General features: G+C 41.0%; 2 protein-coding genes across 2 annotated transcripts; one reads left to right on the top strand and one right to left on the bottom strand.

The window, feature by feature from the left end:
* The first annotated feature begins 2,977 nt into the window (after positions 1–2,977).
* Positions 2,978–4,791, top strand: LOC110749211 (threonine synthase 1, chloroplastic-like). The gene has a single exon (XM_021949270.2). The coding sequence runs from the start codon at positions 3,061–3,063 to the stop codon at positions 4,660–4,662; it is 1,602 nt and encodes a 533-aa protein (XP_021804962.2). The 5' UTR covers positions 2,978–3,060; the 3' UTR covers positions 4,663–4,791.
* A 1,338-nt stretch (positions 4,792–6,129) lies between these two features.
* On the bottom strand, positions 6,130–8,580 carry LOC110749126 (hydroxyproline-rich glycoprotein family protein). The gene has a single exon (XM_021949145.2). It carries the CDS (start codon positions 8,384–8,386, stop codon positions 6,641–6,643), a length of 1,746 nt encoding a protein of 581 aa, XP_021804837.1. The 5' UTR covers positions 8,387–8,580; the 3' UTR covers positions 6,130–6,640.
* Between the last annotated feature and the right edge of the window lie 2,943 nt (positions 8,581–11,523).

Genomic DNA, 11,523 nt, shown 5'->3' on the forward strand with positions numbered 1-11,523 from the left:
CTTTTATTTTACTGGTCTGGTCAAATGGGGTCCTTGGATTGGGAGAGAGAGAATGAAATGTCTTCGTGAGCTCCACAAACATTGGCTTTCGGCTCAAAAAACCGACATCATAAGAAGAGCTATTTAAGCACAAAACAAATGAAAACCGATGTGTTTGGGCAGAAGCTTGTTTTTAATTACGGAATCACCCTTTTCTCCTTTAGGAGGCAATTTTCTTTCGGCTACCACTAAACAACCATGTACACTATGATATCTGTTATATATGTATATCGGAGATTCTAACGAGAAATATACAACAATTTTGGTCATCTACAGTGAATTTATTGTAAGACATAGCCTTTTTTTAGATGAAAAATGGTGTATTAACACATTGACGATATACTTATTATCAGGATTGAAAAAATATAACTAACCTATTGACGACGTACTTATGGTCGGACCCTAGTTTGCTATTTGATAAAGGCAAAGGTCCAAGGTGAACTTTTTGAGATTGCTAAGTTACTATATGAATGACGTGGTATTTTATAATGTTTGCATATTCTTACTAAAAATGAATTACATAATTTGAAAGAGTTCCAATTCATTTTGTGTTGTTGGAAATCGTAATCACCATTTTTGTCAATGTTAATGGCTTAACTAATTTGGAGAAGCCAATTTGAGCCACTATATTCAACTCTTGGCACATAACGTAAGGAACTTGTTAATCTTCTATTCTATGGATGGAAACCCAAGTTTTTCATAACGTGTGGCTTTCTTTTAAAAAAAGTTTCCTTCCCATAAAATAATGGGCTGAATCATCAATTCTATGAAAAGGGGTAAACTGGTAATTCTGTTCAAGCTAAAGGGTAATTTTGAACTAGCAATTTCAAGTAATTTCCGACCAAAATATTATCAGAAAGAGATTTTTTATGTTTTACGACATGACAATCTGATATCCACGTACCATTCGCTGGCGCCTGAATTTTGTATAGCTATATATTTGGGATCGAGAAAATTTCCCGTATAAACACTCACACCGAGCCTGTATGTTATTATTGATCAAAAGTTCAAAACCAAATTATAAATTAGGAGCAATGATAACTACACGATCCATTGTAGCTTATAAATCTGGATCATATTTCATGTGGGTGGGTCCAAATCTATGATATATTTTTCTTTTTCTTTTCTTTTTCTAATCGTCAAATTAAAAATGATGAAATAGAAGCACTTGGCTTGGGCCTCTCTAAATTGTTTGAGCATCAACACATGACATAGCTTGCTGCTTGCTTGAGCTTTGTAGGCAGACCCGGAATGCAGGTCTTGAAACATGATTTCTCGTTTTATCCAGGAAAACAACATAACAGAATTCACAGAGGAAAGAAGGCAACGGCTCCAAAATCATTCCTCGCCTTCGAAACCGTCACCGGAGACATAACGCAGATGACCGTAAACAGCCCTATGACCCGCACCTCTAATCCTACTTATAATGGCTTCCGGAGAAATATTGGAAACTATGCAGTCTTCCACGACTGTCCTTGTACACCTTAGTCCTTCAAATGGGCCCATAACAAAAATAAAGGCCTCGTTCCACTGATAATTTACATGCACATTAAAAATGTTAGACAGAAAAAATGTGAAATGTAGCCATCAAAATCACGAAGGAAATATATATATATATATATATAGGTGGATGAGAACAAATTTATGCACACCGTTAAGTGTTTGCGATCGGGATTTCTAAGAACAAGCTTCTGTTTATAACATTCCTTCTGTACAAGACATGACAAACAAGTAGGTACGGCAACACAACCACATATAACGATTCAAAAACATAAATGACAAGAAAAAATAACAGACACCGCCTAGGAAAAAAAAATGGAAGGAAATTTAAGAAACACATACAAGTTCGTTTCCTACAAAGCCCTTTCTTTTGATGTTCGAACTCGATGATCTCATAGTTCGTTGCATTTAGAACTGTCATTGGATGAAATCAAAATGTTGTGTAACTAAATCAGAAAAAAATTTAAAATTAAAAAAAACTAAAAAACTAAAAAACTAAAAAATTAAAAACTAAAATTGAAATGTTTATCAAACGGGCCTTTAGAAAAATAGAGAAAGAGAGATAGGGAGTTAGGGTATGTTTCTGAACAGACAGTGTTTGTTTGTGCTAGGCTTAGGCTATGTTGTCGGTTATTTTTTTCTTGGGTGTTTATGGAGTATATATATCGTATTCTGTATATGTCCTTCTTGTCCAATTTTTAATAAAACAAGATAAATAATATGAATAAACGAAATCTAAAACTCAGTCCCTTTTTTCCTTTCTTCTTCTTCTATTGGGTTTTGTTTTTTGTTGGTTTTATAATTTTTTGCTTGACATTTTCAATAAGGTTACTTTTTGATTTTGTTTTTCAAAATATTAAGGTTTTATTTTTTTATTTTTTATACAAACGATATTCTACTTTAATTTAAGAGAGATTCAAACCTAGGTGCAAAGTGAGGAGCACATCCGCTCTAACCAACTTGACTAAGTCTGTATGTCTACTAAGATCACCTGTTTTTTTATAAAATATATTTTCTATTGAGCGAAGCGATAATATACTAAATTCATGCACATTACAATGATGCTAACACTCCAACCCAAGACATTGCCTCGAGAAGCAATTGCTCCAAACTACTAGTTGGTCAATGGTTCAATTTCATTTTATGCTTGCACATGTTTGAAAAAGAATTATTTGATATCTAATTTGCCACTATTATTTGTATTTAACGTGAAATATATTTTTGAATTAACCTAGACGGAATTTAGAGCTAACAACAACAGTAGAAAAAAAAAAAAAGACTTTTACCAAATGAACTTACCCAAGAGTATATTTGCCATTCATTTGTTCTTTTGTAAAAACATTTTAACATTCATACCCAAAAGAGAAACGTGGCTTATTTGAACACGTGTCACAAATGGACCCACCAAAGACAACTCTCTCTTAAGACCACCACCATTCTTCCAGTCCCAGTCCCAGTCCCAAACCCACCAAAAATAAGCGCCGCCTCTCTCCTCTCAACACACTCTCTCTTTTCCTGGACATGGCTTCGTCTTCCTTATTCCACTCCTCCCTATCCTCCCTCACCCCTAAACACACCGCGTTTTACCAAAATCCCACATCCAAACGCCCCCCTAATTCCGCACTCACCGTCTCCTGCACCTCTTCCACAGTCGATCCCTCCTCCTCCCCCGCCGCCGCCACCACAAATAACTCCCCGCCTCTAAAATCTCGGCGCGCCTTCGACGAGAACATCCGAGATGAGGCTCGGCGCCACCGCGCGCCTCACAACTTCTCGGCTAAGTACGTCCCGTTCAACTCGGGCTTCGACTCGCCGGAGTCCTACTCGCTCGACGAAATCGTCTACCGCAGCCGCTCAGGCGGCCTCCTCGACGTCCAGCACGACCTCGATGCGCTGGGAAAGTTCGACGGCGCGTACTGGCGGCGGCTGTTCGACTCGCGCGTGGGCAAGACCACGTGGCCCTACGGCTCCGGCGTCTGGTCCAAGAAGGAGTGGGTCCTACCCGAGATCGACGACGACGACATCGTTTCGGCCTTCGAGGGCAACTCTAACCTCTTCTGGGCCGAGCGTTTCGGCAAACAGTTTCTGAGCATGAACGATCTCTGGGTCAAGCACTGCGGGATCAGCCACACCGGAAGCTTCAAGGACCTGGGCATGACCGTTCTCATCAGCCAAGTGAACCGCCTAAGGAAGCTCAAACGACCTGTCGTTGGAGTCGGCTGCGCCTCCACCGGCGACACGTCGGCCGCCCTCTCCGCCTACTGCGCCTCCGCAGGTATTCCCTCAATCGTATTCTTACCCGCGAACAAAATTTCAATGGCGCAATTGGTCCAGCCCATTGCAAACGGTGCGTTTGTGCTGAGCATCGACACCGATTTCGACGGTTGCATGAAGCTGATCAGAGAAATCACAGCCGAATTGCCAATTTACTTGGCGAATTCGTTGAACAGCTTGAGGATCGAAGGGCAGAAGACTGCTGCAATTGAGATTCTGCAGCAATTCGATTGGGAAGTCCCCGATTGGGTCATTGTTCCTGGTGGCAATCTTGGTAATATCTATGCATTTTACAAAGGCTTCAAAATGTGCCAAGAATTGGGCTTGGTCGATCGAATTCCACGCCTTGTTTGTGCTCAGGCCGCCAATGCGAACCCGCTTTACTTGTATTACAAGTCAGGGTGGAAGGATTTCAAGCCGGTGAAGGCGAATACCACTTTTGCCTCGGCTATACAGATTGGGGACCCTGTTTCTATCGACAGAGCTGTGTATGCTCTGAAGCAGTGTGATGGGATTGTGGAGGAAGCTAGTGAAGAGGAGCTGATGGACGCCATGGCTCAAGCAGACTCAACTGGGATGTTTATATGTCCTCACACTGGTGTTGCGCTGACGGCATTGGATAAACTTAGGAAGAGTGGGGTTATTGGAGCTGGTGATCGGACGGTGGTGGTTAGCACCGCTCATGGGCTGAAATTTACGCAGTCTAAGATCGATTATCACGCGAAGGCAATTCCGGACATGGCTTGCCGGTTTGCCAATCTCCCAACACAGGTTAAGGCGGATTTCGGGGAGGTCATGGATGTGCTTAAGGAGTTTTTGTTGAACAAGGCTCCTCCAAAGTCTAAGTGAGACTTGCCCTCGAAGTTTCTGTATTAATGTAGCACTTGCCCCTTTTTTTTCCTTTTCTGTTTATGCTGGTTTGGTTTTGAACAGGTGGTTGTTAAATAATTGAAGAGAATTAATTTTGTTTGTGCTCTATATATGTTTATAATAATCTGATCTCTGACAGACATAGATGTTGTAATGTAACCATAAGTTTGTGTTTGTGATCACATTCACAAATATGGTGTAACATTAGTTTAAGGAACACTAGATGTTGATGATGTTGCTCTTGTATTTCTGCTTTAAGAAATTTCTTTCTCCCACATGCTTGGATAACGCCTTCAGAATCTGATGAGTGGTCATGCTTTATCAAGATTTCATGATTCGAAGTCATGAAGTTTCCAGAGGGTGGTGTCAAGTCATGAATTTTAAGCTTGTGCGGTTTTACTGTTTCAACATCAAAAGGCAAGAAGGAGAGAAATCTGTTGGTTTATTTTGATTTATTGAGCCACGACACAAGAAGCAACCAATCTTAAATTAACATCATACAATTATATCCAATTTCGGAGGAAAAGATCAATTGAATGGCTCAACTGGACAAATGACCATAACACACATATTCCAAAAGCTACTTGTTAAAGCTGGGAGGCTAAGAATACACATTAGCCAAATTCTCTTTGTTCGTTGTACTTCAATAGTAGTCATATAACGATATACTCTTGTCGTCCGACACATCGTCCGACACACTAGCCAGTCTACTGGGCATTCTTTCGGGACGAAAGGTCACTCCCCAGACTTGGTTTGTGTGGTTGCTCATAGTCTGCACAGCTCCCCTTATGCTGATATCCCACAGGTCTTTAATTTTCGAATTGGGTCGTGACATGAACATTGGGGCCTTCCAGATCAATTAAATTGCCAAAAAGGATTCACTGATGGTAGCTAGGAAAGGATAAAATGGTGTCTTACTTTTTGGTCCTCAATGCACTTTGGCTAAAATTATATATCGAAAAAGTTTTTGTTGCTTGAATTTTTGCTTCTTGATCTAATGATTTCATCAGCAAGCTTAACTTCAAATGCGTATTGGAAAGTCCTCTTACTTTGCCCAACAAGCTTTGTTTTGTATACATTTCTTGAATCAAAGCTTTTAGTAAATTGCAATCATACTACTTGTACTCTGTTAGTTCAAATAACTTCACTTTAATCTTAAACTACAACCCACTTCAAGCAATACAATTTGGGCAGGTTGGAAGGTAAACCAACTCTAGTTCATCTTTTACAATTATTCGAGTGCGCAATTGGTTTCGGATTTCGGTTTCATGGGTTAAGTTTAGGGTTTAGGGTTTCGTAAGCTTAACTCCGGATTTCACATAAAGCAATGATGTCAACTAAAGCTTCATAGTTTGGAGAATAATTGTCCTCTCTTTACTACTTGTAGTAGCATAGGCAGCAATAAGAAGGGTTAAAGAAGATTGCATACAAAAGCAAAGTCAGGTCAAATCTTGGAAACTCATACGCAATATTATATTTGTATGTACATCAATACAAACCAAGGGCAAGGGCTCTAAGTGGTGAACAAAAAACGCAGTTAGAGCCCAACCCAACCCAACCCAATCCATACATGAAATCCAGCACTCAGCAGCGTACTTCCACAAGGAGCTCCAAGATGTGAGGAAAAAATAAAGCCACACTCAGAACCCATTGCCTGTGTAAAAATTTATAATATGTAGATACTACCTATATTGCTCTGCTATAATACACACTGATATCATCAAACAATTCAAACCCAGAAATTCAAATTCACATCTCTCTCTCACTCTCTCTCTCTATCTCTGCTAATGGTGCTCCAAAAGATGAACAAAAAAACACAGTCAGAGCCATTTGCCTTCTTCTATATCATCAATCTGTAAAAAATTGACTGTAAATGTGTGTGCATTACCTTCCCAACATTATCAAGTAACTAATCAAACCAGTAGAAAATGGTAAAGAAAACCATTGCAGAAGATTATTAGGCCATCTTCTTTTTCTCCCTCATCGAGTTCATCTTCTCAAGCCTCCACTCATCTCTCAGCCTAGCGATGAAGTTATCAGCTTTCGTATTAACATCTGGGCTGGGACAGAACACTGACGGCCCACCACTACCACCGCCATCTCTACCGCCCATTACGTTGACTCTACTCTGTGACTCTGACTGTGACTTTGACTCCGACTCTTCTTCCTTACCTGGCGTTGCATCAACGTCCTCCAATTCAGGAGATCCACAACGGGAGCTCTGTGCGCTCTGTATATTAACAAAGTCCCCTCGCACATAAAACTTCAACTCCGGCATTTTAAACGGCGGTAGAGGCGGCGCCCCAGGAATTAACGGGCTCTGGCAGCCGCTGTTCACATTCTCCTCTGATAAATAACTGTTCGTCTTCGTGGGCAATGGCGGCCTGCCACTGGCGGCAGAAGCTCTCCTTGGCGAAGGTGTTTGCGGTGGTTGTGGCGGCGGAGTTGATGGCGCCGGCGGGAAAATAGCACTCCAACTCTTTTGTTTTCGCAATGTGGATCGTGGAGGTGGTGGCGGTGGAGCTGGTGGATTCGAGACGGAGTGAACTTTTTTGGCTTTGCTCATTCCCTTTTTGAACAGATTGTGAAATACAGAATGTGGCGGGGGCGGAGGTGGCGGCGGAGGAGGCTGCGACGGCGGTGGTCTTGTGTAATAATACTCTCCTTCTCCTCCACCTTCTCGTACTTGTTCTGGCGGAGAGTGGGTGGCAGTATCGTAAATGTCTATGGTACTGGCGGGCTTTTGCTTCTTCTTCCTCTTTCTCTGGTTGGACAGAACCGAAGCCCAAACCATAGCTATCTCCTTCTTCACGTTACTCTTTCTACGTTTATGCTCCGGCCGAATCCGCATTGGCGATGGCGACGCTGCCGGACGTGGAGGCGGAGGAGGCGGCGGCGTTGGTGGCGGAGATCGAACCTGCTCGAATTGTTGAACCTCATTAACAATAACATTGTTAGTGTTGGGTACTTTCTCCTTCTTATGATCTCTACGTCTAACGGTCTCATACGCCCTTCTCGGATTTTGATGACGCAGCGGAGGAGGTGGTGGAGGTGGCGGCGCAGGCGACTGGGGCGGCGGAGGAGGAGAAGAGCGAAGTACGAAAGTGTCCACCGGAATCTCCTTAATTACACCCGAGTACTCACGGGAGCGGCTTTGGCGCGAAACTGGCTGCGGAGTACGATGATAAGTAGTGTTATTGATTTCGAAGTCATCGAAGAAGCGAAACTGAGACTTGCTGTGATCTCCAGATTCCCATGAGGACTGTTGGCCGAGCTGCCTCAGATCTGGGTAGGAGCTGCTGCTCCTCCGCAACCGGCCACCGCTGGTTTCCGGTGGCCTCTCTGAAAATCCAAACCATTGTTGTGGAAGCAAGACTTCGGCTTCTGATGTGTTTGTTGTGTTGTTCGCGGCAATACTATTACTTAACGGGACAGAAGCATTTTGGATAGGATCCTCCTCGGCGGGTGATCCGTCGTCGTTTCGCTTGGCGAAGATCCCGCAGAGAATCGCAAAGACGACGAGGAAAACGTTGAGGGAGTCCCAGCTTTTCTTGACGGAAATTGTGGGTCGGAGGATTTGAGAGGTGAGGGACAGAAATGGAGGGATGGTGCAGAAGAGGAAGAGGAAGGTGATGATGGGCAGGAGTATGATGAGCACCGGGGGACTGAGAAGCGGGGACGATGACGGATGGCGGCGAGGCATGGAGGTTGCAGCGGTGGCGGTGGTGGTGAGTTGGGGACCAAGTAGGTGGGTGGTGGTGGTTTTGGTGGGTCTTTTAGGTTTTGTTTACTACTTGCATTGCATAGCTTTTGATGAGTTGGGTTTTTTTTGAGCCTTTTGGTTCTGGAGATAAAGAGTATAAAAAATAAAATAAAAACACTTGGGAAGCAAATAGCCTTTAGCAGACAGAGATACTATTTACATTTGTAAAATTGAAATCAAATAATGATGCACGTTTTACAATTTATTGTCAATCAAAAACCTTTTGATTGTCTTTTTGATAATTAAATATGCATTAGGGAGGAAATTGTTATTTTGAATTGAATAAGAGTAATACGTGTCAGTCTCAACTACTAATTAGGTAAATTGAAAATACGAACATGACATATTACGAATTCTTTTTTTAGCGTATACGAATTACGTGTTGATGTAGGTAAATGATAAGAGATCGATGAAGATATACATAAAGGGGAAGAAAGGAAAATTATACATGTGAATCATGAGGATATGCTATAACTTATGATTTATAAAAAATAAAAAAGGAATCATGCATTACACATATTTTAAGCTGTTTTGGTAATGTGCATCACTCAACAAAGAGTTGGTGCTAACAACCAATAATATACCGACAAAATATAAACTCTTTAAAAACTTTCAAGCATGAATCTTTTATCCAAAAATTCTGCCAATCCATGATCAAACTAAAATAAACAAATTGATAAAAAGAAAAAGGAAAGAAAAGGATGAAATTGAAGTATTTCTAAGGCAAGCAAGTCAAGCTGTGCAGGTAGAGCCATGCACGTGTAGCTCATACGACACAGAAGCACAGGACACTCGTAGTACTGAAGCATCTTCTTCTTCCCTTTGTTTGAATGATTGGAGCGTGGCTGCAATCATTGAAAATTATATCTTTTTTATGTGACACTCTGTCAAAAGACCTCCCTACTCCTCCTCCTCTCTGTTCTTTTCCTAATGCTTTTTACAATCTACTGTTCTGTTAAAGCATCAATGTCTATAAGCTGCTTTTTATGAGAGCGTTGAGCTTAATTTTCTGCATTTTTCTATTTTGTTTTTCTCAAACTGTAAATGAAGCGCCAGATTTTTTTAGTGGAAAAATTGACTTGGAAAAGCTGCCAAGCGTGACAACTAATAGTATACGTACTTAAAAAATCACAGCAGGAGCTGAAGAGCACTAAGTAATTGTGGGAAAAGCTATAATTTGAATCCTAGTGCTTTAGCTTATATCCATGACCCACGCATGTCCTTATTGCACATTTCAAGGGGTACACAGAGAGAGAGAGAGAGAGGTCCCATCCCATGGCCATGGCTTGCAAGCAACTTTTTAATAAGCAAGCAAGTGCATGTTGTTTTTTATTTTCCATCTGATTAAATAACAGTTCGCATCTCATCCCTTTGATCTGAGGCTGTGAGCTGGGATTGTGGTGCGTGTTGTCGACAGATGACGAAGCTTTTGTGTATGATTGAAATTTTGGAGTAGGGAAGGAAGGGACTGGTTTCTTGGAGACAAATTCATCTCAGTGAAGAGACAGATTGAGAAAGGACAGCCACTGGCCACCAAGCCCAAGTGCCGTCCAAGTTTCTCCAAAGGGCTAGGCTAGCTAGCGTTTAGCAGTCCCTTTTCTTTTCTTTAACTTTATCTTTATATTCCGACAAGTCAAACTTTGAGAGAAGTCCCCATTGTTTTGAGCCTTGAGAGCACTTCCAACCCTACGGGTAAAGGCGAGGCAAAGACGAGGCAATGGCTGTTGCTATTTAGATGAACGGTGGCAGCTCTTGCAATTTTGTTTCCATCCCTATGAGCTAGGGCAAGAATAATTACTATTCACATGAGATATGAGGAGATGAATTTGTATAGCGTTTTTGGTATGGGAAGTAAAGAATATGGCTAGGTATTTATTATAAAAAGAAATTCAGAAATTTTTGGTATTTTTTTTCAATTGTTTTTGGTTGCTGACGTCATTATGACGTCAGTATTGTGTCATTTTGCCCAAACAATAGTTCGGGCTGAACTTGCTCGTGAGCTTGCCCAAGTTGCCGGGGCCCACTGTTTGCCCGGGCTAGAACTCTTGCACTAGAGCTGCCTTTGGTTGTTTGGGCCCCCTCTTGCCAGGGCTCCCCCTCAGCGATGGAAGTGCTCTGAGGCTTGACTTAGCAAATTGCAATTTCAAACAAGGCCTAGGTAGAAACCAACCCTTACTTGATGCTATTGGTATAGAGAATTTTATCATACAACAAAATTTTACCTATTTTTGGGATTTTGGAACCCAACGTTGATGAAGCATTTTCTATCTTCAATGAATATTGTAAGATAACTCAAGATTCAAATTTGTAAATTTAGGTATGACATAAGAAAATGTTACAAGAATGTTATGGTTAGGAATCGACGGTAAATTTGTAAATTCACTTAACATAATATGAATTTAGAACGTTAATGCATAACCGCCCAACACAAGTATTGACAATTCAGAATTCATGTGTGCAAGCATTTAGGCAATTGACGGTAACTCAAGTCAAAATATCATGTTAAGTGATGAAAAAGAAAGTAATGCGTCTTACTTTAGTTGCTCCGATAACTCACTTGACCTGAATGTGAGAAAGAGAGAGCCCAACTTTTGGATAAATTTTTATATGTTCCGGGTGTTAGCGAGATATCCTATTCTATTATGATATTTCCTTCTTATTCTATTAGGATTTTATTTATTTCATTTTGTATAGATATTATGTAATTAGTATTCCACTTATTTTCTAGTTTAACCATACTAGGGTTTGTAACCTTGTATTATAAATACCTCCTTTCGGACCTTTCGGAGAATGAAATATATCAGAAAATATTCTACCATATTGTTTGACTTGGTATCAGAGCCGACTTTCTGGTGACCCGTGATTAGGCAGAAATGCAAAATCTCCAGAAATATCTGGCGTCTGAGTTTGAGATGAAATCATTAGGTGACTTGAAGTACTTTCTTGGGATTGAAGTTGCCAGATCTAAACATGGTATCTTTTTGTCCCAAAGGAAGTATGTGTTGGATTTACTTGCAGAAATTGGAATGTTGGATTGTAAACCAATTGATACTCCAAGTGAACAGAATCACAAGTTG

The sequence above is a fragment of the Prunus avium genome, chromosome 7, assembly GCF_965620075.1.
Source record: "Prunus avium chromosome 7, drPruAviu1.hap1.1, whole genome shotgun sequence".
Taxonomy (NCBI): domain Eukaryota; kingdom Viridiplantae; phylum Streptophyta; class Magnoliopsida; order Rosales; family Rosaceae; genus Prunus; species Prunus avium.